General features: G+C 38.3%; 2 protein-coding genes across 9 annotated transcripts in view; both read right to left on the reverse strand.

Annotated features, from left to right (window-relative positions):
• atrx (ATRX chromatin remodeler) overlaps positions 1-3,920 on the reverse strand; it is a 35,014-nt gene extending 31,094 nt beyond the window's left edge. The window contains exons 1-7 of one of the 4 annotated variants that reach the window (XM_039616967.1): positions 3,670-3,920; positions 1,457-1,518; positions 1,316-1,365; positions 1,069-1,190; positions 902-982; positions 248-357; positions 73-140 (exon numbers count right to left, since the gene is read on the reverse strand). In XM_039616967.1, coding sequence (XP_039472901.1) covers positions 73-140; positions 248-357; positions 902-982; positions 1,069-1,190; positions 1,316-1,365; positions 1,457-1,518; positions 3,670-3,685 — 509 coding nt within the window. In that variant the 5' untranslated portion in view covers positions 3,686-3,920. Of the gene's footprint in view, positions 1-72; positions 141-247; positions 358-901; positions 983-1,068; positions 1,191-1,315; positions 1,366-1,456; positions 1,519-2,093; positions 2,492-3,012; positions 3,304-3,665 lie in introns of those variants that run through there. The other 3 variants (XM_039616974.1, XM_039616983.1, XM_039616988.1) reach the window with 3 other exon arrangements.
• Positions 3,921-8,383: 4,463 nt separating this feature from the next.
• On the reverse strand, positions 8,384-27,459 carry kif3a (kinesin family member 3A). 5 transcript variants are annotated; one of them, XM_039616997.1, is made up of 19 exons: positions 27,283-27,459; positions 26,538-26,811; positions 26,241-26,385; positions 21,949-22,033; positions 21,553-21,658; positions 21,123-21,262; positions 20,801-20,998; positions 20,343-20,517; positions 20,146-20,244; positions 19,523-19,600; positions 18,007-18,012; positions 17,338-17,494; positions 17,061-17,241; positions 16,154-16,264; positions 15,810-15,935; positions 10,663-10,716; positions 10,488-10,556; positions 10,244-10,374; positions 8,384-9,243 (listed from the first exon to the last, which is right to left on the reverse strand). In XM_039616997.1, the coding sequence occupies exons 1-19, from the start codon at positions 27,286-27,288 to the stop codon at positions 9,195-9,197; spliced, it is 2,190 nt and encodes a 729-aa protein (XP_039472931.1). In that variant the 5' UTR covers positions 27,289-27,459; the 3' UTR covers positions 8,384-9,194. The 5 variants fall into 5 exon arrangements, with proteins under 5 accessions (XP_039472931.1, XP_031601062.1, XP_031601063.1 ...); XM_031745202.2 differs by having other exon boundaries at positions 18,007-18,015; XM_031745203.2 differs by lacking the exon at positions 19,523-19,600 and having other exon boundaries at positions 18,007-18,015.
• Between the last annotated feature and the right edge of the window lie 264 nt (positions 27,460-27,723).

Genomic DNA, 27,723 nt, shown 5'->3' on the forward strand with positions numbered 1-27,723 from the left:
CAAATGAGGTCCTCAAAAACTGCTCCAAACATTACTTTAAAAGAAATTCACTGTTTTGTTAGTGTAGTGTACCTGCACTGCTCATCCATCCCATCAGAGTCTCTGCTGATATCATCACTTGTATAGTATTTGTAGCATGACTGCAGGAAGAGGAAAAAACGTAAATATAAAAACGTAAATAGTGAAAATGGTAGAACTTGTAATAATATGATGAAAATATGTGAAATGTCCATCTGAAAGTCTCTACCTTGCAAATAAGTACTTTGAGCACAGGATGAACAAACACAGAGTTACGCTGGAACTGGTTCACTTGTTTTCCACAGGCAGTGCAGTTTACCTTCTTCTGCAGGGTATCATCTACAGCAAGAAGGAAGAAAAAAAAAAAAAAAACATCACTTTCACAATCCACTTCATTTACTTTAAAATCCAGGTTCTCTTTCAACGGTCAACATAACAAATCAGTGTTCCCCCCACACACACTTTACAAAAAGTCAGCATTTTTTTTTAGCAGCTGTCCAAGCATATATTAATGTTTTCCTCTGTCTGAGAGAATGACACAATTCCAATCCCCTCACTCTTACACTAACCAGTTAAATTACTGTCTCCAGTTACTTAAATGCAAGCCAGGCAGATCACTCTCATGGTAGTTTGAGGTCACGTGGCTGCACTCTGTGGACTGCAGTTGGCAACAGGAGAATCAGGTCTACTGTTGCCAGCTGCACATTTAGAGTACGAGTCAATCCACTAGACTCACTGAAGAAGCAGCTGTTTTCTATTACCTTATTTATTGTCACAATGTACGTTTACTATTACACCTCTTTTTGTACCACATCTGCCAAATTCAAATTTAATTCTGTGAGAAACACTGTAAACACACATTTTTAATCAGAAATATCATTACCTGTTTTTTTCTGTTTGAAATCCACTCTGAGCTTCATAGCACCTTTGTTTTCATTCCCAGCTGGCCTCATCACTAAAGTGCCTGAAGAACAAAACAGCTCTGTTTGCTACCCAAACATCCACGACATCTTGAATAAAAATTCAGAAACACCTTCGTACAGTTCATACCTTTAGAAACACTCCCTGTGTTACTGTCTGAAGGATTGTCAGAAGTGGCACCTTCATTTTCACTTTCGGCTGAGGACTCGGACCCATTCTGGTCCGTGTGCTTAGCTACAGAGGTGGGCTTCCTGCAATAAGTCAGGGAATCAACTTTAACATTTCAATCTGCATAATCTCTGCGAGCTATTTTGACAGCATACAAGTGCATAAGCAACAACAAAAGGCTGACACATTTAAGAAATCTGCTCCGCACCTCTTGTTGCGAGAAGAGGAGGGCTTCATAGTTTCTGCTGAGCTACCAGGCTGGCAACGATAAAAAATATATTTTAATTGCTTGAGAATGAACAAGTTTCAAACATTTAAAAAGTCTAAAACAAATGAGTGGTGAACTTACCTCCTCTTCCTTTTCTGCCATTTGGTCTAGGTGTGATTCTGAAGCAGTCAGACTCATTTTACCTGAAAAAAACATTTGCAAAAAAACTTACAAAAAAACTTTGCTTTCTGGTACCATATTACATCTGACAGAACAGAAACTAGAGGGGAAAAAAACACATTTAAAAAACGTACAGCTACATGTATTTACTGTATGAATCTATGTTCACATTCTAGATTTAAACTGAGCTTTTGTCTTTAATTTCAATCTAAACATTTCAGACCTTCTATTGTACCATGGTGCTCTGCAGGCTGCTCTGTATAAAGCCCAAGACCAACAGCATATCACTAATATAAATATAGAATAACAAGAATATCAACAGCAGCAGAAAAAATTGTGATATAAAAGACAAACACATAAAATTTTTCTTTAAGGTAGGGTGTCCAGCCCATTGGATGGCTTCGGAAAATGTTAAGGAGGGCAAGAATTTTGGGCTTTGATTCTGACGTCCCTGCTTTAGGTGACGAAAAAAGAAATAACTAAATGTTTTTGTCTCCATCCCAATTTTATAGCTATTGAGAGCTATATCTTGAATAAACTGGAGTTAATTGCATTGTGGTGCTCAAAGTGCCAAAACACCAAAATGTGATCTATTTACTTTTTTTTTTAAAAGGATAGTCCCACTCCTTGTTTTATAGTAGTTACTATTTCTTTGTTTTCACTGTGCATCTACTATGATGAGAGGCTCCAGCTCTTCACACGGTAACAGGATGTAATCTTTCATGTCCTTCAGGTGAAATGTAACGGTTGCTAGGTCCATGCTTCCTGTGGTTGGCGGATGTAGACAAGTACAAGAGAAAGAAAAAAAGAGTTCCCACATAAAGCCACAGAGAACAACAGAGCTGTTCTTTTAATAACTATGTCGTTATTCTTCATGAGTGTATTCATGAGGCTTTAAGAAGCACGTGGAAAGTGGCATTTAGCTTTATGATATTCGGAAAAGGGCCGATGTCTCCAAAAGTGCGCAACTCAGACCAAAACAATCTTTATTTGTTTGATAGGTCAACTGTTTCTCTAACGGTGATTTTATACACACACACACACACACACACACACACACATATATATATATATATATATATATATATATATATATAAAAATACACATACACACACACACATATACATACACACGTATTATTTCCAGTACACCACAGCATGAAAACAAAGCTATGCCAACATTTATGTGCACACAATCCTATTGCATTTATGTCCCTCCAGTGGCGGTCTTCCGTAAACAAACTCCTACACAACTGAACTAAATGCAGCTAAATGAGCTCTTGATGAAAACAAAAGCCAAATCGCAGCTTTTGCGTGTCCGCACAATCGTACAATTAAATATGCCGCTGTGACCTGCATGCTTTATAGACACATCTTTGGAGCATGCAGCTCTGCAGACAGAGCCGCCGCTGTTTATTTTGCCCTTTTGCGTCATCATAACGTGCTGATTAGATGCTACGAGATGTGGTGAACAATCACTCGGGCTTGCTAGCAGCGACCGGCCGTACGATTCTTACTCAATTCTTCCGCGGGAGAAAGAAAAGAGCCCACGTATCTGTATTTGCAGCTTCTTTATCCTCAGCGAAGTCTTTCCGGGTTTTGACAAGTCACAAAGTGCCGACTATCAGGGATGCCAAGTTCAGCTCTGCTAATATTAGCCCGTTTACTATTGGTACAGAACTACTTCTTTTCACTGCCCCCGTGTTGCCCTGGCAACCTTGCAGTCTCGGCCGTTAACACAAGCTCCAGTGCATGGGCATGCACCGCTGCATGCACAGGCCTTTTTCTCCCTGTGATGATGCCATGACACCAACCCGCGCGCTACCCGCAGACTGGCACTGCCTCGTATAGCATCCCGACTAGCAATGCAACATTTAGCTGCCTCCAATTAACACAACGAAAACTACCGCTCAATAAAAAAAAACCAATCACATTTAGGATTTTGATCACTTTTTCAAACATCCATGTATGCGCATGTGTGCGTCTGAATACGCGTGTGCGCGAACTTTAGCATTGCCGGCTGCGCAGCTAACGGCTACAACCGAGCTAGCCTAGCCTAGCTTGCTAACTAGCAAATAGGCTCCTATGGCCCGGCTCGCCGCTAGCGAAGGCAAGCACGGCAATCAATGCAAAACTGACTTGTCTAAACAAACAAGACAAGTGTTCGTACCTACTTCTCGCCGTCGTCATTTCTTGACTGACAAACACGGGTTTTGTCTTTGGCCCAGGCAGCCCAGCTCAGTCGAGCATGCAGATTTTCACTGGTGTGAAAGCGAGAAGAGGCGAGAGAATACCGAAACAACTCCGGTTAGGGGAGACAAAGCAGGGGGACCATCTTGCCGGATGGCTGTGGACGCAGTAAAATGGCGCATCTCGCCTCAATCCTGTGCGGATTCCTATTGGCTGACCGGCTCGTGAGCTTTGGCGCCCTGAATGGTCCAGGCTCTCCGGAGCTGATTGATCCTCCGAGCGAAAGCAAACATTTCCTCCATAAAAAAACAAGAGCTGCAGCTGCTTTTGCGGCTGGGTTGTCATTTCTGTTGAAGCATACTTACTGATAAAGGTGTACAGTACACAATTTCTATACATCTTTCTCGAGGACGACAGTAGTTCAAGTAAATATACATGTAGGATCTAAATACACAACGCCTCAAAAGTTTACAATGGGAAAGGTAATATAAGACATGTAGCTACAAAAAGGGTGGAAATCACTGTTTAATCTTCAGCAGTAAAACTGAAAAGTTATATATTATAAAGACATATGACACAATGTTAGAATGTGACAATGTACTAAGTTGAGCTTTACAAGCATCTAATTGTTTAAGTAAATAAACATGACTGTGTTGCACATTTGGTGCAGTCTGTCCTGTTTGACTATTTAGCCATTTATAACCAAGATTCATGCAGGCCTTACGGACTTATTTTGTAATCTTGGCTGTAAAATCACTAAATAATTCTCATCTTTCAGGAACTACTTGAATGGTTGAGAAGCAAAGTATTGTGAAGTGCACATGGGTGTTTAGTTTCTGTGTTCAGACAGCAACAGCTTGTGAATGCCTACTGCAATACACTGACTATCTTTAAAGCTGAGTTACTAAATAATACCTAAAGGTGGGGCCCTTTCTCAAAGGATGTCAGCCTCTCCGGTGCAAGGGCGCAGAAATAACAAGTAGAAGTGTACAAATGTGCAAATGTGAGCGTGTTTAAACTGTGAAAAGGTGTGTGCTTGAGCTTCGGCATATATAAAAAAAAACATCACACAATTAACCAAAAATGTTGCAGCTATCTCTCAGCTGCACTGGGTGTGACTGCTGGAGGCTGTGACTAATTCTACTAATTCGAGTATTTTTGTCTTACCGTTAACGAAAGCTAAACGCTGTATTAGTTTTAACTAAATATACATTTTTAAAAAACTCATACCTCTACTGTTGTGTCTAATAATGACATAATTGGGGAGGGGGGGGGATTACTATACAGAGTAAAACTGACATTAGGGCTATTAGGAATTTTCTCTATCAGTCACATTTTCCTCTTCCTAATGTGTGTGGGATTGGCTAAAGTTGACTCAAAATATTTCCCATGTGCCTACACATCACACACCACAGTCTGTGAATGGCTACATGAATGGCTACACACTAATACTAATAAAAATACTAATAAATGTTAGTAATGCTACTTGCTACCACACGCAAACTCTGCTTGTACATTTAAAGTGGATAAGTCAAAGTCCCAGTTGTTAAAGGACGCACCAAAGATGCTGACTCTGTGGTAAAAATATACCTGAAGGTGTGAGTATGAGGTGGTTAGGTTCTTGATGAAACTTTTCAGGAAAGGTAACTTCTTAGTAATCGATAGAGTTCAACTAGTGGAACATGTAATAATCGTCTCGCCTTATTTGGTGCTTTCCCCCTGTGACGTAGTCATGGGTGAGTTGTATAAGTACCAACAGTAGTAAGATTATCTAGGGAATTTACCTTATTCTACTCAAGCTGACACTGCTAGCTCCGGAGCTCTTTGAAAGACATGAAGAACTTTGGTATCGAGTGTCTTACACTGTTGATGGTAGCTGTGATGGTCTATGCAGCACCAACCAACCCGTGTGAAGACAAAAGGCTGAAGCTGAAGCAAATTAGAGAAAATGCCAACAGGGCAAAAGATAATGTAAGTAAACTTTATGTTTCTCTGTTAGTACGCCATATGTTCTTTGTTGATATACTGACATTTTTATTTAATTATCCTTGCAGCTGCCTGACTTAACTGTGCCTAAGATAGACAAATGTGTGGTAAGTTGAAAACGTTTCATATTTTACTCTTCACGGTGTCCTTTGACCTCCATAACACACAGCGGTTACCACGCGTTTTTCATTCAGTCTCATCTCCAGCATGCTGGGCACCAGTGCTTATCACTGTTTTCTCTTTGCAGGAAAAATTCTTCTGCTTAGCCGACAAGGCGCTGACCAAAACTATGGAAAATTATTCAAATCAGAATCTAACAAAACTCGAGCATTCCCTGCATGTGTACAGCAAGGTAAAGATGCATATTTCTTTCAATGCATTTGTATGGCAGTAATTCTAAAAACTGACTGTGTTTTAGTAATTAACACAACAAATTGCTGATGTCATGATAAAAGATTTGTGTGTGTATGTGTGTTTAGTTCTGTCTTCAACTAAATTTCATGTGCGAAACATAACTGGTCAACCTGATTTTGTTGCAGGATGAAAACTGTCATCTGCACACGCAAAGCCAATTTAATATAAAAAAGTTTCTGGATGAAATTGTGCGTTGTGTTGACGTCGCCTTGAACAACAAGAGCATCATATGTCCCCATCATATTAAATGAAGAATTGTCCTCAAGTTTATTGCAACTGTAAATATATTTATGGACTTATTTAATGACATATTTATTACTTTTTTCACATTTTCTATTTATATACAAATAAATTAAAACAAAAAAGGTGCACTTGTCATTGCTTTCATTTTTACACCTATTGACGTGTGTGCTTGTGTGTGTTTGTGTGTGTGTTAGTGTATTTATTACTCATTACTGCCATCAGTGTGTAACGTTTATGGGATAATTATGAACTTCAGCCAGGTATGTTCATGAATTAGACTTGTGATCACTGGATTTATAGCCTATCTTAATCTCTTTATTTAAAATTAAATTAATGTGCGCATCAGTCTCATGCTTCTTACCAATATAAATTATGAAATTATTAAATGTTTTTTAAAACATGTCATTGATAAATAAACAAACAGGGCCTCCCTGAGTAGAGCGTAGGCTTCTATGTCTGCCTGAGAAAGCGGTCTTTTGATGATGACCACTTCCCACGCAGGAAAGCAGAAATAGCCCATTTGTAGCACCTCATCCCTGTTTGAACCACCTCTCTGCAGGGCAACCCCCGGTTCATTTACTGACACAAATACCAGACTTTCACAGTTTGAAAGTCAATAAATAGATGACAATGACTCAGCTATGTGACCCGTTTCACATCATCATGAGCCGGCAGTTGTAACTTTTGATTTGATGCAGTGAATGATGCCTGCCTCTGTGGTTTCCAGCAGGATGTCATACAGCAGCCGTGCTGCATGGCTGCAATGTAGATCGAGGTTAAACTGGGACGAGCCGGAACCTTCAGCTAGTGACTGAATGTTGAAATCTGCTGTTACATACAAAATGCTCTTTGGCGAGTTCATTTCTTCTGTGCTGAAGCCTGGCGTTGCTTCCAGCTGACGGCGTGGAGATAATTCCTCCATCAAATTCAAAAGCAATGTCATCCCCAGCTTCTACTTCCACCCTGTGCACATCCTTTTATCCCTTTCATCCCCGTTTTGCCCGGTGATATCCAGATTTTTAAATTAGACAGTGGATCTGTACATGATGTGTCCCTGAAGTTATTTCATATTAAGAAATGACCTAAAAAATTGAATCACTGTCATTTTGTGCCATTCAAATATGGTATGTGAATGGTATTAAAATACGTGGAAATTTAGTGTAGTATCAGTACTATATTGGACTAGTGTAGAACAGGATGTGGTGTTTAAGATCACTTTTTGATTAGATCAGTGGTTCTTGAACTGTGGGGCGGACACCACTGGAAGTGCACTGACAACCATCTATAAATATGATGTGAAAATAATGTGAATAAATATGATTTATTTTTACAAGGAAACAGATAAAGCTGAAAGGCTGAAACACTTAAGTCTAATTTAAAACAAATTCTCCTATTTTTAATAAGATAGCTGCTCATTGTTAGGTGTAGGAGCAAACCTTTTTGCCTTCTGAAATGGGGCATGTAGTTTTACTCATAAAACTGTACCTTTGATACTGTCTGTGAGCTGGTAAGGAGCTGTGACAGCACATGTAATGCTTGCTCATATCTACCTGAATTCAGACGGTTAAATCCACAAAGAGCAGTAAACCTCAAGGCTGACAACAGAACAGATCAGCTGATCACAGCCTGCACAAAGAATACAAAAAAAGTCTCACAAATGAAGTTATCGTTGGACCATTGGGCTGGGAATGCTGATGCAGATGATCAGACGTGTTTAACATGTCTGATCATCTTTCATGTGTGGTGCCATCATGAAAAGAGGGATCAAGATCACTTCCACCTGTGTTTTGGTTTGTCCCACAGAGAGATCAAAAGAGCAGGTGGCGGTGGGGATCCTTGGTCAATCACACCCTGAAAGCATTTGTGGGTAAAACTGTTCAGTAAAAAGTCGTTTTATGCAAAAGAGCAAGAAAAAACAAATATGACATCAATTAGGTCAGTTTAGAAACTCATTCTGAAAGCCAGCTGAGCTGTTTCTGGTGTGGTGTTGTAATCATGATAATCTCTTCTAGTTTCTAACATTTTAATTCTGGAACACAAAGAGCAACCAGAATGTGAGATAAAACGTGGAATAATTTAATAAATAAAAAACAAACAAACAGTGGTTTAGCAAGTTTGTAAACAGTTGACAGGATGATAATACAGTATGATACAAAATAAAAGCCTTTTGCCTCTGCTATAAAACACCATGAAATGAAATCATCTTCACAAAAAATCCTACTAGTGCATTATACTAAGGCATACCATATGCATGTAGTATCTTGTTATAATAATATAACACAGTGTCCTGACATCTGACAATAAAAAGATGACTTTCCTATTTTAGCTAATAGCAGTAAGAGTTGACTGACATGCATGCTCCTCACCTACAGGAACGAGTATAAAGCAAAATTTTCATGTATATAATTATTTAAATACTTTAACCTTTTACCCAAATGATTTCTGTGAAATTGCACACGCAATCAGAAATTAATCATAACACATTAATATCCGCACGGGCCATTTAACACAAATCAGTTGGTCACATCGCAGGAAATCAGTTTAGAAGCTCACAGCTCTGTTTCTGTCAGCTTCTGTCAGGATTTTTAAGACATTTTCAAAAGAGAAATGTGTGTTTTTATGGTTATGGTGCAGCTGAAATATGTCCCAAAGCAACATAAAAATACCACAATACATATAACAGGTCCTCCAGGCCAAGAAGTCTAAAGACCTATCACAGGTGCAACTCCTTTACATGTAAAACTGTATGAGTTATTTAAAGTATGCAGATAATCTTTTAGATAGTGTTTGGTCATAAACTGGACCAACAGCGTCTTTCAGGTAACATGAGTGTTGCAGTGAACTTGGGCTCTCCTCTGTGCTGTCATCACTGCAGAAGGGATTCGATCACAGCGTCTGGCTTTGCAGATCTTTTCCTGTGCGGAGATGGGTGTGTGATAAACGTTATCAAGCATTTCAAGGAGCTTTTCAGCCTGCTCAGTTCTCAGAAAAGCAGCATATCGTGATATTGACTAATACCATCATGCTTACAGCTCATATCAAGCTGCTATAAATACACTAATTATGAAGAGTTGCTAAACGTTTGAGTTCCAAAACGATATTCAGGAACTCAACGCTATATTTAAATTGATCACCCTGTTCTTCACTTGGACTGCATGTACTTCATATTCATGCAGTCGAACTCAAGAACAAATAAAAAGATAAAATATGAGTAGAAATGTCACTGATCTAGCTTTTTTTTTTTAACCTACAAGTACACATGGAGATAACCAGCTCACGGTTTAACAAATTATTCTGAACCCTGCATCTAAAGATTGCATTTACACTTCATCTGTTTTTGCATCTAAGCTTACACTCAAAGAAAAAAAACAATCATTTTGACCTGATTAGTACTTTAACTCTGCCTCAGTGTAACTACGTGAGGAAGATCTTCCTCTGTGATAACTGCAGCTGGGGTAACAGAAAAATTAAGTAGAAATCAACCATCTCTCTCCATGATAAGCAAGCACAGGAACGCGATTGCAACAGTCAGCCAGGAGCAATAATCTGATCCAACTTCACCACTAAGGGAATAAGAGGCCAACATTAGAAAGAGGTGCAAGTTTAAATTTTGGTTTTGTTGGTTAATGGTAGCTATTAGCTGGCCTGTTAAAAAAATTATTGTGGAAGTTTTTTTTCCTTCCTTTTTTAACATTTCGGTCATTCATCTTGCCGACAGGATGCAGTCCAACCCATGCAAACCAAACTGGGTTAAATCACATGTAAGTACCAAAAAGCAAAGATTCATATTTGTTAACTAAGAGGTTAACAGAAGTGTATTACATATTGCTATGACAAATGTAGATGGTCGAGGAAAATGTGTGTAAATTACACAGGTAAAACACAAGGTACTGATTTGTGTAGAAAGCTCTCTACCTTCGCCCAGTCTTGGTACGGCCACTCTTGCTACTTTTAGAGGTCCTGGGCCTCTCTAGTTTCATCAGTGACTGCCGCATACTCTCCTCTGTGTAGGCTAGATACACATGAGACAGATCCACCTCAAATGGCTACAGTGACAAGGAGAAAGGAAAAGAGGTCAGAATTACAATGTAAAGAGAAGAAAAGAAAAAAAAAATCCACAACATCAATGATTACATAAAAACAACTTTCCACAACTCACATCTTTTTCTTTTTTGTCTGGAGCAGGGGTCTGTTTTCTCATGTTGTTGCCAGTGTAAGCCACACATTTCTAAAAGACACATACAAATCACCAGAAAGAAGGAGTGCAACTCTTTAAACAGATGCTGATCAGACTGTACACCAGTGTGTGAATTAGCTGTGCAAAGTGAGCTCACCAGCTGCCACTCTCCAATGTCCTCATTCCAGTGCACATAGTTCTCTATCATCTCCTACAAGCAAAACATGAGAGATTATCAGAAGTACTATCTGGAAGTTGAAGATGAGATATGTTGCATGGTGAGAAAACAGCAAAAGTAACATTTCTTTCTGCTTGTCAAAGAAAAACTGGTCAGCTGACAGTTTTGTAGGCTACTTGGAAGGCCATGCAACCTTCCTGTTTGTCTGCTTCTCAATGAAAATATGTTTAATGCTAGTAGATGTTGCTTCCCATGTAAAAAGGCCATCGTACAGGAAGTGTATTACTAATGTTTGAGTAAAGAAAGAAGCAGCTTTTCCAGTTTAAATGCATGTATGTCTACTAGATTTTGAATTGTACTTAAACCACTTTTGAAATCTGATATCTCTTTTCATATCTACTGTGCACAGATACACGACTTGGACAAAATACTTCTTCACCTACACACAACACCTACTAGAGCTGCTCGCCCATGGAAACCCATGCCATATAGCTAGAGGCACATTATAATTTCTGTGATGTTATTACTGGCAGAGGAGGCTTGGAGCTCTGCAGTTACTGGGTCATCAGAGCGTGCCGTGCCCTTTCAGCACTTGACGATCCTGGTCTGTGACGTTAATTGGTCTGCCGCATTTTCATAAACCCCTCCAATTCAAGCTCAAAGTCTGCGCTTCAATCACATATTGACTGTTTGAAAATTCACTGTTGTGGTGTACAGAGGCAAACCTACAGAAATTATTTGTTTGTCAAATTACAAACGCAGCTTTATGTGTTCCGGCTGATGTGCGCACACATACTGTGAAGAGCACTATCACACAATCTATGTCTTTTAGGTACTTTGGTAAAAACAAATTTGGCTTGTATATCTGTCACAACATCTCATTCAGCACTTCAACAGCATAGCTTTCTAACAACATCGTACTACGCAAACATCCTGTTTTAAATTAGTAGATAAACTTTAATAGCTTCTTCTCCTATGGATGTGTGTTGGCCAAAGTAAAGCTGATTAAATCTGACCCTGCGTTACTCTGTTTGCGGTCTACTCTACGACATCTTGCTTGGATGCTCTTCTTTTAATTTCCTAGAATATATGAAACAAAATTAAAATGTATGTTTGTAGATGTGAAAAATAATTATTTGGTCACAACTAGTGTTGGGCGATATGGAAAAAGTATTTATCACGATATGAATTATTTTATATCACGATAACGATATATATCACGATATACCACCTGACCTGTGGTCATCTGGAAAGTATGCAGTCTGTAAACAGCAAGTGGAGAGGGTGCAGTCTTTGTTTTGAGTTACCGTAAAGCATGTCGCAAATCCGGGTGCACGTAAAGCAGCACCATGTCGTAAAACCACAAGACGGAGTTTCTTTGTGAAAAATATCATTTTTTTATACTTTATTTTTCTCTTGCATGAAGTTAAGAGTATGTATAGTGAGAAGACAACACTAATATATTTGCCACAGGCTATTTAACTCTTTAAGACCTACCATGAGACCAAGTCCGCCAGAGCTTATCTTTACATTTTACATGCTGTAGTGCCATTTGTGGGAGCATTTTAAGTTGCTATACATCAATACAACCGTTATAGCCCAAATTTTAATAATATGTATGCATTAAGTCCATAGTAACTACATAAATTGCAAAAAAGTGCAATAAACTACAAAAAAATTGAAAATCGTTTTTGTTTTGTTTTTTACATATATTTCTAGTTAGAGAAATTTAAGAGGCTTATCCCTCAAAACTGTGAATACAAGAAAGTTGCACAAAATAGTTTCCAACCACGAGAAATTTATTTTGAGTGTCTTCATAGTGTCTTTATTTTTGAGATACACTAATTTTTATATACTACAGGAAAAATGAAAATAAATATTATAATGTAAATTTGCAAAAAAACAGCATGTGCATCAAAATAAACTATTTCCAACAGTGTAATTTGACTTCTAAGCATCCCTGAAACGATACAGAAAAGCATAAAGTCAAACATGACTTTTAAAAACACCAACATAGGCTTTGAAAGTAAAAAACTACATTTTCCACGAAAATGACGTCACTTCCGGTTTCGGACAGGTAATGGCGGACATGCGATAGTTCACGCTGACTTATATTCCAACGTAGGAAGTGTTATGAACAGCTGATCGGATTGGCAAAGCGTGTTTCTGGAATATTATGTTTTTGTTGCTGCAAGTCTGGAATATTATGTTTTTGTTGCTGGAAGTGCTTTTTATGCAATTTTTGCAAAGCTATATGTGGAAGGAAACCGTGACCTCGGGCAAGCTAATGGAATAAGATGTAAGTACAACTCCTACGGTTTCATATACAAAAAAAATTATTGCGCTACCTTACGTGGTTCCAGTTCTACAGGGATTTAAAAATAGTTAGGCAATACGGAGTGTGCCTGCTCCGACCGGTTGTAAAGGGTTAATGATATATTTTATATAATAATTTATAAAATTAGGGTTAGAAACGATAGAAAAGATAGAACACAAATGGCACGATAGAAACTTTTCTGTCGTCCACACGATATATATATCGTCATATCGCCCAGCACTAGTCAAACAACCACTCTGTTGCTGGTTGGCAAAATTCATAAAGGTCCAGCAGTAACAAAACCTCGCTCTTATTAACAAAGCCACGGATCTTTAGGAAAATGCTACTATTACTGTCAGTGGCATGTCATTACAACTGGCATCTTCCTACAAATACCATTTCCCATTAGGGCTGGGCCATATTATACCGTTCACGGTAATACCGGTACAATGTTAGACAACGATAAGAAAATGAAATATCACGATAGAATATGGGTAAAACGCGCGTGCGCAGTGCTTTTGTTTTCATACGCACATGGCCAAAAAGCACAGCGGCAACGGAGAATGAGAAGGGAGAAAGCGGATTGTTGAGTGAAACGGATGAACCAGAATTGGTTTGTAAAAATGGTGCCACTTCAGTTATGTGGAACTGGTTTGGTGTTTGTCCGTCAGATACACAACAAAGCACATTTTTTTGTAGAACATGCAAGCGGGCCGTCGTTATTGCCGTATTTGTCGGACTAAGCTGCTCGTAAATCTGGGAGTAATCTGGGTCCTAAACTCCGTTCTCTTCAGGTCCCAAAGTCAAATGAACACTGCAGCATCACTGAGAGTTAAAAACTGTCTAAATTCTTTCATCTTTAATAAAACGATCAGCATTGCTGCTTTACCAGGTGTAACTATGAAGTTTAACATCCAGGCTTACATTTAACGGAGTTAGAAGTTAGCAGGAAGTTAGCGGAAGTTAGCTCACTAGTTTTGCTAGTTACCTAAGCATGATATAGCATGTTCTGACTGAGAGATTTCTGAAAAAATTCAAACGTACAGCTCTGCTATCACTTCCAACATACATGAAGACAGGAAACTAAACAGCAGTGACGTTTGTAGGGTTACTGAAGTTGGGCTAGCTGGTATATAATGTTGTGCTACGTGATCGCTAGCGACACAGCTATGTTAGCATAACATAAACAGTGAAGCTGCAGGATGAAAGCTAACACTTTTCCACTCGATAAAAGTTAACATGAAGGTTCCTGATGGTTAGAGACAAATGTAATCGCATGGCAGGATGCTGTAAACGGACCAAACTTCAGTCAGGAGAACAACTGAGATAATCCATCCACAATATGAGGTTAGTCATTAATATACTGCAACAACACAGGAATAGAGCAGCTGTGATAGACTACAGCATTAATGAATCAATGGTACAGAAGTGGAGGAAGCAAGAAGAATGAGCTGAATAAAGTTTGATTTATTTGACTGCTTTGTTTCGCTTAATGTGCCTTATAATCCCATGCACCTTGAGGTCTGAAAAATACGTATTTGACTCTTTTATTTGGCACACTGCAATTTAATGTTGCAAAGCACCTCTTTTTAACTTAAGCGGATATTATACATGGTTATGTGCTCAGGATATGTCAGCCCATTTCCACTGGAAATGCCTTTTGGTTAAACTTTCAGCAAGGAATTTGCATTTGCACTGTTAAATTTTTATATAGCTTTAATGCATATAAAAAAAAACAGCTGCTTGTTTAAGTGAAAATAAATGGATGGGGGTTTTTTTGCGCTAGTAAAGTTGTGGAGTTGTATTTTGTCTCACATCAATTATATCGTCAGTTATATCGTTATCACAAATTTTCAAATATATATCATGATAAATATTTTTGGCCTATCGCCCTGCTCTATTTCCCATTACTAATTGTTAATACCATATCAGGATTAAAGATTTACAAAAGTTCAGTAATAATCAGAACTTTCATTATTTCGATCAAATATGTGGAATTTCTGGAAAAAAAAAACTGAGGGGTTTGTTGCTACTGTGAGACACGTTTTTTTATCATTGTTAAAAACATTGGAAAAAAAATATGGAAAGATTTTACTTGAAATTCTAACATTTTATATAAATAAATGCTAGACTAACAATGGGCTTTTATTTAGAAAATTAGATATTTCTAAGCATATCCTTCATTTTTTCTGACTTAATGGCTTTTATTTTGAAAATCTCACAATCGGAGCATCTTGATAACTTTAAATAAATAATTTGCAGCTATTATTATCAAAACTGACATTTTCAAGCATGCTGGTTAATTCCTGTAAGTAAAAGGTGGGGACACTCAGCCTCCAAGATAAAAATTCATGCCTAAAGATTGAAAACTGTGCGCAGGTTAAAGACAATTGTTTTGATTCTAACATCTGACAGTTAATTAGTCCAATTCAGACCTACCATTTCTTTGAGTAAGGGCAGATTTTCAAAACAAATTATTAATTAAAAATTATTAAATAATTCAAAAAGAGTAAAACACATGCACAAAGTGTTTGAACTGTGTCTCTATAACAAATGATGTAGAGGAAGCAGAAGAAGTAGAACTATAATGAATAAAGCCAACAACAATATAAAAACAACCCCACTCAATTCATGTCAGATTTAGATGATGTACGCTTAATGTGTGTATGTTTAAATAACAGGTAAATACAAGTATCAGATTAGCCTTGTAACTAAAAAGATGCGTAATATTACAGTACTTCTACTGTGATTGCGTTATCTGGACTTCTCTTAAAAGCCCACACATGCGCATGCACGCACACACACACACCTGGTATTCCTGGGGAATAAAGTTGTCTATGATGAGCATCTGGAGCCGGAGTTCTCGGCTCAGCTGGCGGATATTCTCGAGGAGGCCCTCGATTTCTCGGTGATGCTCTTGCTGCAGATCTGCCATCTAACCAATGAAAAAAACAACAATTGTAGCAGATCAGTTTCTGCTAAACTGATAATACATCTAGCCACAAAGAACTATTTGATTAAATCTGAATATACATGACGCATACACAATAACAGCAATACTTTAGTGTCTCATAATGGTCGCCCTGCTGTCCCGACAGGGAACAATTCAAAGAATAATGATCATTTATGGTGCAACCCTTTTGTTAAGCTTACTTCAGATTTGGCAGCCATCAGCATGGTCCATACTTTCTTCAGCTTCTTGGTCTTTCCTTGAGCCTCTTCCTGCAGGCTAGTATACTTCTCTTCTATATCCAAACGTTCTTGCTGTTTTAAGAGGGATGAGGTTCAGTGATTATGCACAATTGAGGTACTTTTGCAAGCTTTTGTTTGGGCTTACAAAAATATATATATTTTGTGTGTATGGTAAAGGACATTATACCATCGAGCTGCAAGCAGGAACAGCCACAAATAAACAGCAAAAAATCAAAATATCACTTTTAATTAAAAAAAAAAAAAGAAGCTTTCAAACATCTTTAAATCAGACATTAAACTAAAAGGACATGAGTTTTGCTAACTTTTATCTGAACACCAATCATAATCAATTTGCACATCAAAGTGTGTAGTATTAACTTCTAACCATATTTCCAACCACAGTGATGCAATAATTTCTCTAAAAAACAAGCAATGTAACTGTCAGCATATCCTGTCATCTCAGTAAAGCACGACAGGATAATGGTTAACTATGAGTGGCAAAAGCGTCGCAGTTTTTTGAAGCAAAATGTTGCCCAAAAACAAACAAAAAAACAAATGGTAAAACTATTAATTTAGCTGGGGTTTTTTTTAAACCACTGGTCAGCAAGCAAACAAACATACATGAGATATTCTCTCCAGGGTAACTGACAGATATGGGTTACAGGTTTAATTTTCAAATGTATTTGTTGCTTTATTTTGGTTACAATGTGGTACAACAGGTAAAGAAGAATTTCCCAAGTGTTAATGCTGATTCATTATTGTGACATTACCGTCAACAGCGTGACTCAATAATTTAAGTGACAATCAGCTGCCAACTTTAGAAAAGGATGAGATAATGCGTGGATTCAATGACGTTATTTATCCTTACCTCTTTTTCCTCCAGTTCCTTCCGCAGCTGCTCTGCTCTCTTGCGACGCTCTTCGAGTTCATTGTTGGACTCCTCCAAAAGCTTCTCCTGCTCCTCAGCTTTGGCCAAGAGGTCCACCCCACCCACAATCACCTTCTTTTCTAAAGCCGATAATTTCTCTAGCAGGAGGTGATGCTCCTGCCTGACATTTTGAAAGGCCCACCAATTACCAAAATGAGCAAATACCACAAATGATTTTTAATCAAAAATAGAATTTGTTTTCTCTTTATTGACTCACTGGGCTTTAAGAAGGTCCTTCTCCCTCTTCTCAAGCTCTGCTCTTGCCTTGTTCCTCTCCTCCTCCTCCATGTCTAGCTTGGCCTCCAAAGCCTTTCTTTCCTCTTCAATCTTTGCCTGCATCTCCACCATCTTGTCTGGGGAAACCTTCTTCCTTCCTGAACAGACGCACATAGGACAGCAAAGAGCCTTAGTGGTTGTTTAACATGCACTTGTCGCTGTATAGGTATTGAATCATTTAAAGGCAGATTAATTCCTCTTTAACAATCAGCATTAGTATTATTTAATCTGTGCAGTTTCTGAGCAAACCTGTGGGTCTTCTGAATGAGTCCTTACAAGGGAACGCTAGTAGGATCCAGGTGCATATGTTTCTAGCTTGCTAGTGCACAGTATTAAATAATCACTGTTAGTATATGCAAAACCTATAAATAAGGGAAACTATAAGAAATGTGAGGATGATATCATGGTGCTTATGAAAAGAGTAAGTATTAAGGGTGGCAGTCAGACAATGGACAAACAGAAAAATGCTAGCAGTGCTTATACAATCAGCAGTTATCCAATCAGTTAGTGAAAAGCTACTAAAGCACGCGTCGGCCATCTTGATCATTTTAAGTGAGCAAAAAACATTGTTTCTAAAGGACAGTTTGACCATGTAGACTCTTACACCAACCTCTTTCTTCTTGAATTAAGAGGTGTATAGCAAGTCAGACAGGCATCATTTGCACCAGAAGAAGGAGAAAGAGAAAGAGCAACACATTACAGAGTGATTCTGAAAGACTTACATCTCTATAAATTGAAACAAAAAAAAATACAGGACATGGAGGAGTGGGTGGAAGACAAAATGCTGATGAGATGAGAGGCATCTTTTAGTGATGCCAGTCATAAGACACACATGAAAGAAAAAAAAACATAATGAAACATAATGTGGGTGAATTAGGTCTTAAGGAAATCACAATTTGAGCAGGTACAAAGTGAGGATATTGCACTGTCATGCACAAAAACTGATCATTCAGGTCATGTGTAAAGAAGAATAATAGAAAATATTCTTCAGATAACATCAACCTTTCACAAAGAGTTGTCCAGCTGGGCAGATACCCCAAATTAATGGACTGAGTGGATTCAGGAATCTGCAGCACGAGCACCTTCATTCAACGGACAAACTTACAATCAGTTTTATGGAAACTCTAACAAGGCCTGGGAGATGACAATGAAGGTGTGTGGAGCAGTCGGGAAGCGGGATTATGTTGTGAGCCTACAGGAGTGGCAGTGTGTCAAGGATAGTACAAAGCCCCTTTTCACACATGTCCTGTAATCCACAAACACCATGTAGAATTACCAAACTAGGATCAACACCCCCAAAAAATTGCATCCTTCCTTGTAATCCAGCAATGCAATCCTGATGCTAATTGTAAATATAATAACAAAGGAAAAAATATAGGTTTAAGGCTTTCTCCATTACATCAACTGATCAAGGATTTTAACACACAAAGAGGACATTAAAAAATATATATTAATTTCCACTAAAAATTGTGAAAATTGATAGAAACTGAGAAACTCTTCAGAACCCAGACAACTGCATTAACCACAGTGAAAAATAGTAACAGGTAACTAGGTAAGCTGACCACTAAAGAGGAAATGCAGCAAATTACTTGAGTCATTGACGGGACATCGAGGCCTCAGGAAATCCCCTAAAGAAAACCACCTACATCCACGGCATGAAGAAAAAAAATGTCTTTATTACACATGACAGGTTGGTATTCAGCTTTCATTCATGCTCGTTTACAGAGCATAAAAAGAAAAACTATAAACAGCGTACAAGCTATTGTTTATTCTTTATTTTAATCTTAATCGCCATTCGAAGAGTTGCAACAAGCTAATAAGGAAATACGGAGGGCAAAAAACTTTGAAAAACTTTGAAATGTAGACTATATAATTACAGATCATATTTACTTTACAGTGAAACTGCTTAGCAGCATCTGTCTAAAAAGGTTACATTGTTCAGGGAAACTAAAATGGGAACAAGACTTGTCAAAGAACTGCGTCTAGTATTCATGAAAACAGCCAATAAAGCGTAAAAGTGCACGGCATAAACTGCAAAAATGCAGCAAATGTATCTGTCTCATGTGTGAAAAGGGCTTAAATTTGTAGGCAGGTGGGTTGGTGAGCAGAGTGCTGCTCTAACTCACTATTCTGAGGTTTGTCCTCAGTGGACAGTGGCACTGTGGAGGTGCAGTCAAAATTTGAACTGATGTTGTTGCTGGTGTCTGTAAAGGAAAAGAGGAAGTACTATACCCAACAAAGCCCACAATGAGAAATAAAGAGTGAGAGATAAGGTCTAGCAGCATTTGTTTTGCAGTTTGCGGGTATATCAACTGCAGCTCTGTAATGTGCACATACGCATATAAACAAACACAGCATCCAGACAGTTTGGCTGCTATTAATTTCGAATAGCTTAATACTATTTCAAGTAGAAAAGTCCCAACTGAAAAATATGCACACACATCAATTTGGAGAAAAAAAAAAAAAAAAAAATAGAACAAAGCATCAAGAAAACATCCAGCACTGCAACACATACCGAATTCATGAGTATTTAACACCTACTTTTTAAGAAGGTGAGAATACCAGGGAAACTAAGAGGTTTTATGTTTAAGGAAGACTGTGAACATTCAAGCAACATCAAAGCAACCTCAGTGCTGACTCATAATAGAATGATGACAGTGATAAGGCCTAAGACATCTTCTATGCGGATCATCACTGTAAGCAGATGTAAGGTTGAACGATCTGTGTGCTTATTCACAACTGTTTTTACCTCTTCTTCTCCTTCGACCATCTCCTGCCTCCCCTCCTTCATCGTCACCTTCATCCATCTCCTCTGATGCACTGCCATCAGAGCCAGAGATCTCTTCACCTAGATGAGCCACGAAGTGGCATTTCACAAAGACGTGGCGTTAAAAATTATATGCAAATCAAAAAGTGCAATGATTTCTTCAAGCTCTGGCTTTTTACCTTCTTCCAGCTTTTTCTTGAGCTCCTCGATCTCTTTCTGAAACTGACGCAGCAGGGCATCTTTAGGATCCTCATTGATCCTGGCTTTGTTTTTGATGTTTTTAGCCCTATTGGCATAGCGAAGGGTACTGATGGTCTCATCATAGTTGTAGTCTGCAGGTCCTATATTTGCACACTGGAGGGAATTAAAGCATTGCATTTAAAGGAATGAATGCAAAAACTTTCAATTCAACACTTAAAATACTTTAAAAATCCCCCTCAATTTAAGGTTTAGTTGGCTTTTTAGTTAGGTCAGGAGTTAGTTGTTGTTTTGTGGTGTTACAGCAAAACAGATCAACCAAAGTATTTTTCAAAAACACATCTGTGGTTTCAGCAAGAATTCAAGTTTTCTTTAATTATAATAAATCCTTCCATCCTTGCAAAGACAACAGCACACTGCTTTCCAAATTTAGCAGTACCATCATCGTTTTGGAGTTTCCACCAAGTGAATCCTGGAGTAGTCGGGTCAGTTTTGAGTTCCTGTAGGGAACGTGAGTGCTCTTGCCATCCACCAGGGCTGAGATGACATTACCCAGCGTGGAGAGAGATAGATTTATCTTTGTTGCTTCCTTTAAACGCTGACCTGTGGCTCCAGTCTTGCCCTGTCTTTCTGAGCCCTGTAAGGAGTGAAAGTCTATATTTAATTAATGGCAGTGAGGTGTATCATGGACTGTAAGAATATAGTACATACACCCAATATCAATATCATCTCCTTTACTTTAGTAGTACAAGAGTACATACCGCAAGGTCAACCAGATGAAGTTTTCCCATGCGCACATGCTGGTTGCCGTCTACGCCCTTCTCGCTGCACTCGATGGTGATGGTGAAGATAGCATGGGAGCGCGAGCTATGTTCATTCATGTTTGTGGCTCCAACAGACCCTAAAAATACCACAATAGGGTTTGACCAGACAATATAATTACGGTGACAGATTCAGTAACATTAAAACAGAACCTGAAATTAAAATTTTGAAAATGTTATTTTTGCATATTTCCCATTTACTCTTTAGTAGTCACCATTTTCCATTTACTACAAGTAGGGTGAGAGCCTTTTACTCTGACGTGTGGTTTTTAATCACAAGAGATAAATATCTCAGTTTGGAGGAATGAAGATCAGCATTTAGTTTTGTGGGCATCTATTTCACTTTCAGTACTGTCTGTGTTCTGCTTACGGTTTTTGTGGCCCAGTGTCATGATCCTGTCCATATCATCAGCATTGTTCACAACGTAACCAGACAGGTCTTTTATGTACACGCCAACATCTGGTCTTTCTTTCACCTGTCATAAAAGAAAAGAAATCAACACCACAATGCTGAGAAGCTGCTGTCAGAATTACACTAGCAAAACACTGAACAGAATCAAATTAATTTAGCCATCTTCTGGAAGGTTTCAGTTCAATTCAATTCTATTTAAAAATTACAACTGTTGCCTCAAGGCACTTTATATTGCAAGGTACAGACCATGCAATAATACACTCTAGTCATATACGGATAAGACTATAGTGTCCTTCATGCCAACTTTATCCGAACAGCTTTGCTAAAAGTTACTAATTGTAAATGCAGTGTTACCTCTAGCCTCTGCATCTGGTCCTTTCCCAACAAATCCCGCACCTCTTCGTTGTAAATCTCCAGGTATGAAACACGAACTAAAAATCTGTGGAAGGTAAGTGCAAATCAGACACTCACTAAGATTTCAAATTGTAAAATGTTAATGTTTTACCTGTAACAGTTTAGGTCAAAACCTTTAAGAGCTCTGTTTAGAGTCCTTACAGGTTTGGAGCCTTTAAATAATTTGAATTAAAAAAAACCAAAACATTAAATGAGCAACACATTCATAGTAACAGATTCCATCTATGGGAATACCAGTTTCCAAGTTTTCAGCAAACAGCTCTTTGGGAATCACCTTGCTGGTGCAAAAATGCTATCTATTGGAATGATTTCATTCATTTCATAGAAATAAAAATACTTGTTTAAAACGCTTTTTTCCAAATATCTTTTGCTTTTAATATATGCACAAGCTGATTTAAACAAAGCAGCAACACACAATGTCTCACACAACACAATATACTGTCGATTAGTTCTGTGTCACTGAGCATTGCAAAGTCCCTTTGTAGACATGCAATTCAGCTTGAAGTCTGAATGTGCACCTACAGCACTTTTCTGTGAAACTCCAGTTAAAATCCTCCTAGGTCAAACCTAGTTGGATATTTGTATTACTTTTAACATGGGGCATGTCTCAATGCAAGATGTCACTTTAATGCACAGACATTCTACATTACAGTACACATCACTTTTGCCCTTTTGCACGCTAAAATATGTCATTGTTTTGAAAAATCCCTTAAACAGCAATGATATCAGAAATTTAGCAGACCTCTGGTGTTTGACTGTTTTCAGATTAAATATCAAAATGTATAACGTCATCTGATGCTAAATAAAAAGAAAAATTGTTAAACATGGTACAACCAAAACTGCTAGCGTGGTGATTTTGACCCCATCCTATAATGACAACAGCAAAGTCAAAGCTTTTCTAATTTTAAGTAATTACGTTTTTAAGTCTCTATATTTTGGGGATTTAAGTTTTAAAAATAATTACAGATAACAAATATAATATAAATATGAGAATTCACTAATAAAGATGACAACAAACAAGACAATAGCTAGCATATCTGAATAATTTCATTATTGTAGGAGAACATCATTAAGGAAAAGCTGACAATGAATTTTGGATAATATGTTGTATCTATAATGCTAAAATAAAGATGGTTTTAAAAAAATAAATAAAGGGAGCCTTCGAGCCTATGAGACAGACATAAAACTGACCTCATAGTTGGCTATAAAAATGAAAAAAATAAATAAATAACTGTACAACAGTAAACGTTCATCACACCATCCACAACTGCACAGAGATCTGCATCTGTCATTCACACGTCCATATCAATTGCTAAACCCCAGTTTTCACTCAGATTAATAGTCCTCACTCTGGAACCCCCCCGGTTCTTTACACGTTCTGTCACACATTCACTGCTCTGACCCACCTCAACAACCCATTCCGCCCTGCAGTAATTATTAATCTTTTATCCAACTACACTCCCCTGTATATTGACTCATCAATATACCAACCAGCCTCAGCATCAAAATGTATGAAAATAATATGTGCTGCTGGACAACCCAGCATCCCGTGACTGTTACTTTATATTTATTTCTATAGGGTCAAAATGACGGCCTTGGTGCCTCTATATGCCAGTGGCCATCTTATGTTTTTTTGTCCTTTTGAATAAACCAATTTTAAGAACTATGAGATGATGGCATTTTAATTTAACAGATTTACGTGTTCTTCTGAAATGACCTTCTTGTTGGGTCATTCGACAGGCTTTTTTCTTCTTCTTCTTCTTCTTTTTTTTTTTTTAAACACATGCATTACTCATGCATCAACACTTGAGCATAAACATCACACTGCACCAAACACTGAGTTTATGTGAAGCTAGTTACAAAAAACCTCATTTCACCTTTGACGTGGCTTCTTGACAGCCACAATTTGTAATGAGGCTTCAGCTAACCATAAATGGATCAAATAAAAGGGCAGTGTGTCAGGCTTTTGCGTAGATTAGACTAAAGGAATGGAAATAAACTATTCACTGTTGTGACAGTGCTGCTACTAACAAAAGTCCTAAAGATGTAACTTGTTCTTTGCCAAGTTGTCTGCAACTGACTGGATCAATTGTGTGAAACTGATTGTGGTCTTAGGGCTGCTCAATTAATCGAATTTTAATCTCGATTACGATCTGGGTTTTCAACGATCATTAAAAATGACTGAGCCGATTATTAGCACCTCCCTCGTGCTTTACTCTCGCGCTGCTCCGTGTGGCAAATCAAGCGCACCTCTCTGCGTTTCGAACACGCGTCACAGCAATTAAGAGGACCCGAGGGAAGCTCGGAAAGCTAAGCAGAAGTTATTTGGAGAGGAGAGGATAATGGCTGCTGAAGAAAGAATGTCGTTGGTTGAAAAGAGAGGTAAACGACTTCAGTGGTGTGGAAACCAATGTTCCTCTAAGCTGCGCGCGTGCGCAATTGCGCACTGCTGGCACGGTCTCTGCGCACAGAAAATCTGCGTTGCGCACAAAAAAAATCTAACCTGAATTGAAATTAAAATTAAAACTTTAACAATTCTGTTTTGCAGTGTTAGTCAGTAAGTGACTGGCTGCTCCTGTATGGGATTAGAACGATGCCACCTTATCCTATAGTCCAGCCAATAATGCGATTCACATTCAGATATATCGCAGCCAATCAACGTCGTTGACAGGCTATGACAGCGTCCTTATGTGCCGACACCGGTGTTTTAGCTAGCAAAGCAGTGTGACTGATGTGCAGTGAAGCCACATTAATGACAACGTGTACAACCATTGGAGATGTGAGCAGGACAGACGGAACAATTGATGGAAAAAGTGTGGACTTTATACCAGTTTTTAAATTGTGTTGATGGGCCACGTAAAACCAGAGTTATGATAAAAATATATGCAATGTTTGGTTTTCTTCCTGAATACTATCGTTGTTTATATTTACTGTGGGAAGAAACGGTAAAAACTGCGTTTTATAAGGAAACCGCTTGAAAGCGCTCTCCACCTGTGAGCAAAAACAAAACCAAAACCCCCCACCCTTTCCTATTGGTCGGAAAAAGTACCATGTCGACCAATCAAAAAATGATGTGGCAACGTGGCATCTAGTTGTTAAGAAACTGGGGGAAGTTTTAGGAGTGACGGCGGTGTTCTGAGATGTGAGAGATTTGAGACGTTTAGCGCAAATCTTGTGTAGTTAGTGTGTAGTGTAGTCAATAGTTTTGTTGTGTGTGTCAGAACAATGAGGCGACTGCTGAATGTTACAGGAGTGATACATCTGTTGTCAGGCCTGCAGGTATCAGGCTGTTGTTCTCCTTTATCTCATAGTGGACAGAAATTATTTTTTGGAGTGGCAAAAATAATTTGTGTGGCATCAGATTTGATGCAGAACAGCTGATTGTTCTGTAAATAGTTTGAAATGTTTATTTAAAAAAAACGCCTTGGCTGCATTAAAAAAAATAAATAGCTGCAAAAAACTTTGTTGTTTGCCAAACTGAGTTACTTTTTTGAAGTAGTAACTATATAATTAATTGCCCAACATTGGTCATTATATACTGTATTTTGCAGACAGAGAGTTACAGACTCTCTCCCAGACCACAGACTCATAATTCCAGTCAGAGCTTTATGAAAAAAAAGAAAAAAAAAGAAAGAAAGTTGTGTTTTCAAAATTGGAGTTCAAGTTATTTTTACTTCCAATAGTGTTAACACACTACACAGGTCATGAACAGGATTTTTTAAATTTTCATTGTAAGTGGGCTAAAGCAGTTATTTTAAAGTAGTCTAACATAAATGTAAATGCTGTAATTTGATTATTTTAATAAACCATGTAACTTGGATGGATTAGATGCTGGTGTGACCACAGTGCACATGTCTGCTGTCGCTCACAGTGGTCCAAGGGACCGCTCAGGGAGTTTGTGTGTTCGCTCAGACACATGAAAAATTTGAGGGAACATTGGTGGAAACATTATGGGTTCACGGAGTCAGACGTGGATCAAATATTGTGCAGTATTTTGAAGTTCACTAAACATAGATGTTTACATTTTTCATTTATTTTTTATATTGCAAACATTTGCACTGTAATCAGTATTTGCACACTATTTTATATTATTTTTTGACAATCTTTAAAGCCATTATTCAATACATTGTTATTGTTAAATAAATATCGTCAAATAATCGAGATCTCAATTTCAGTGAAAATAATCGTGATTATCATTTTTGCCATAATCGAGCAGCCCTATGTGGTCTTACCTTGTGTCACCCTCTGCCTTGGCAATGTGCCCAAAAATATGAGCAAAGGAATTTGGGATTATCCCTCTGAGCCCTGGCACCGCTCTCACACCCTCCATTGTGAAAGTTTTTCCTGTGCCAGTCTGTCCATATGCAAAGATTGTGCCTGAAATGGACAGCAGAAAATAAAAATCATTACTTCAAATAATGCATGTGGAAAATAAGAAAGAAGCCAAAATGCAAAGTTTACAATCAAATAAAGAGAACAGCAATGGTTTCCTAATTTGAAAAAGCAATGAGAATAGTCATTAAATATACCATTGTAACCCTCTAACACTGAGTCAATGATGGGGCGGGCTGTGAGATTGTAGACATCCAGCTGTTTACTGTCAGGACCAAACACAGTGTCAAAAGTAAAGGTCTTCGGAGGTTCGTGGGGGTTCTCCAGCTTGTTGACTGTGATGGTCCCACGCATCTCGTCCACTATGACGGCCTGTTTGTGGCCCATCGTCGTCTCTTTCTGGTTGAGGGGACGACATCTCACCACGACCTTAACATTATCGCTGACCTCCTGCTTCTCAAGCTTATGGCTCTGAAAAATGAAGTACCACAATACCACAATAAAGACAGTTATTTCTACTATGCAGCAATAATGTTTATTTCACGAACACAGATATAAGGGCAGAGCTGTCAGGTCGATTCAGTGGAGCTAGCTTATTAGTTTGGACTAAATCTGAGGGTAACATTTGTAGAAGCTAGCTAACGGTGAGGTTATCCTTGAGTTACCTGCTTTGCATTTGCCGCTAGCTTTTTTGCTATGCAGGAATACGCTAAGACTGGTAATATAAATGACAATGCTAGCTGGCAAGCACCACTTAAGGACACCTAATCTGAGGTGACCAGCAAAAGCCAACGTCAGAAGAGTCTACGGGGGGTTTTTGTATCCTGCAGCAACAACAACGGCTAGGCTAGCTGTGCTAACCGGTTAGCATCACATCAGCAGAGGAAGGGAGGAACCCAGTTTGCAAACAAAACAAAAATGCAAACATGCGTGGGGACTTACCGGCATAGTGACAAGGCCGAAATGCAATTACAGTGCACGTATAGTAACAATGAAATCTTTTCAAGCCTTTGTTCATTTGACTCTACGTTATCCGAAGCATTAAAATACCAAAGCTATGCCCATATTACCAGAACCTCACAACCAATCGCTTGTTGTCAGGTCTGCTTGCGCATGCGCTAACCGGTCGTCACTGGTTCAGTCAGCAACTGCATCAGTTTAATATTAAATGACATCGGGAATTTAATGTTACGGAGACAAGTACAGGTGCAAAGTATAAGGAAATATTTTGTTGTAGAGTGATTCACTACACACACACACACACACACACACACACACACGTCTTTATATCTTTGAATAATACCATCTGCTTGCCCAGTATCAGCTTACACTTCATCTATGGAAGGAACTGGCTACATTGTATACATATATTTGGGCAAATAG

Source organism: Oreochromis aureus, linkage group 2, assembly GCF_013358895.1.
Source record: "Oreochromis aureus strain Israel breed Guangdong linkage group 2, ZZ_aureus, whole genome shotgun sequence".
Classification (NCBI taxonomy): Eukaryota; Metazoa; Chordata; class Actinopteri; order Cichliformes; family Cichlidae; genus Oreochromis; species Oreochromis aureus.

What these genes read in the sequence shown, in the direction of transcription:
- kif3a (XM_031745202.2), bottom strand. An exon ending in TTATTCCCCAGGAATACCAG is followed by an intron (nt 10,717 to 15,809) that starts GTGTGTGTGTGT and finishes TTTTGCTTGTAG; the next exon opens with GAGATGATAGAGAACTATGT. An exon ending in CAGACAAAAAAGAAAAAGAT is followed by an intron (nt 10,375 to 10,487) that starts GTGAGTTGTGGA and finishes TTGTCACTGTAG; the next exon opens with CCATTTGAGGTGGATCTGTC.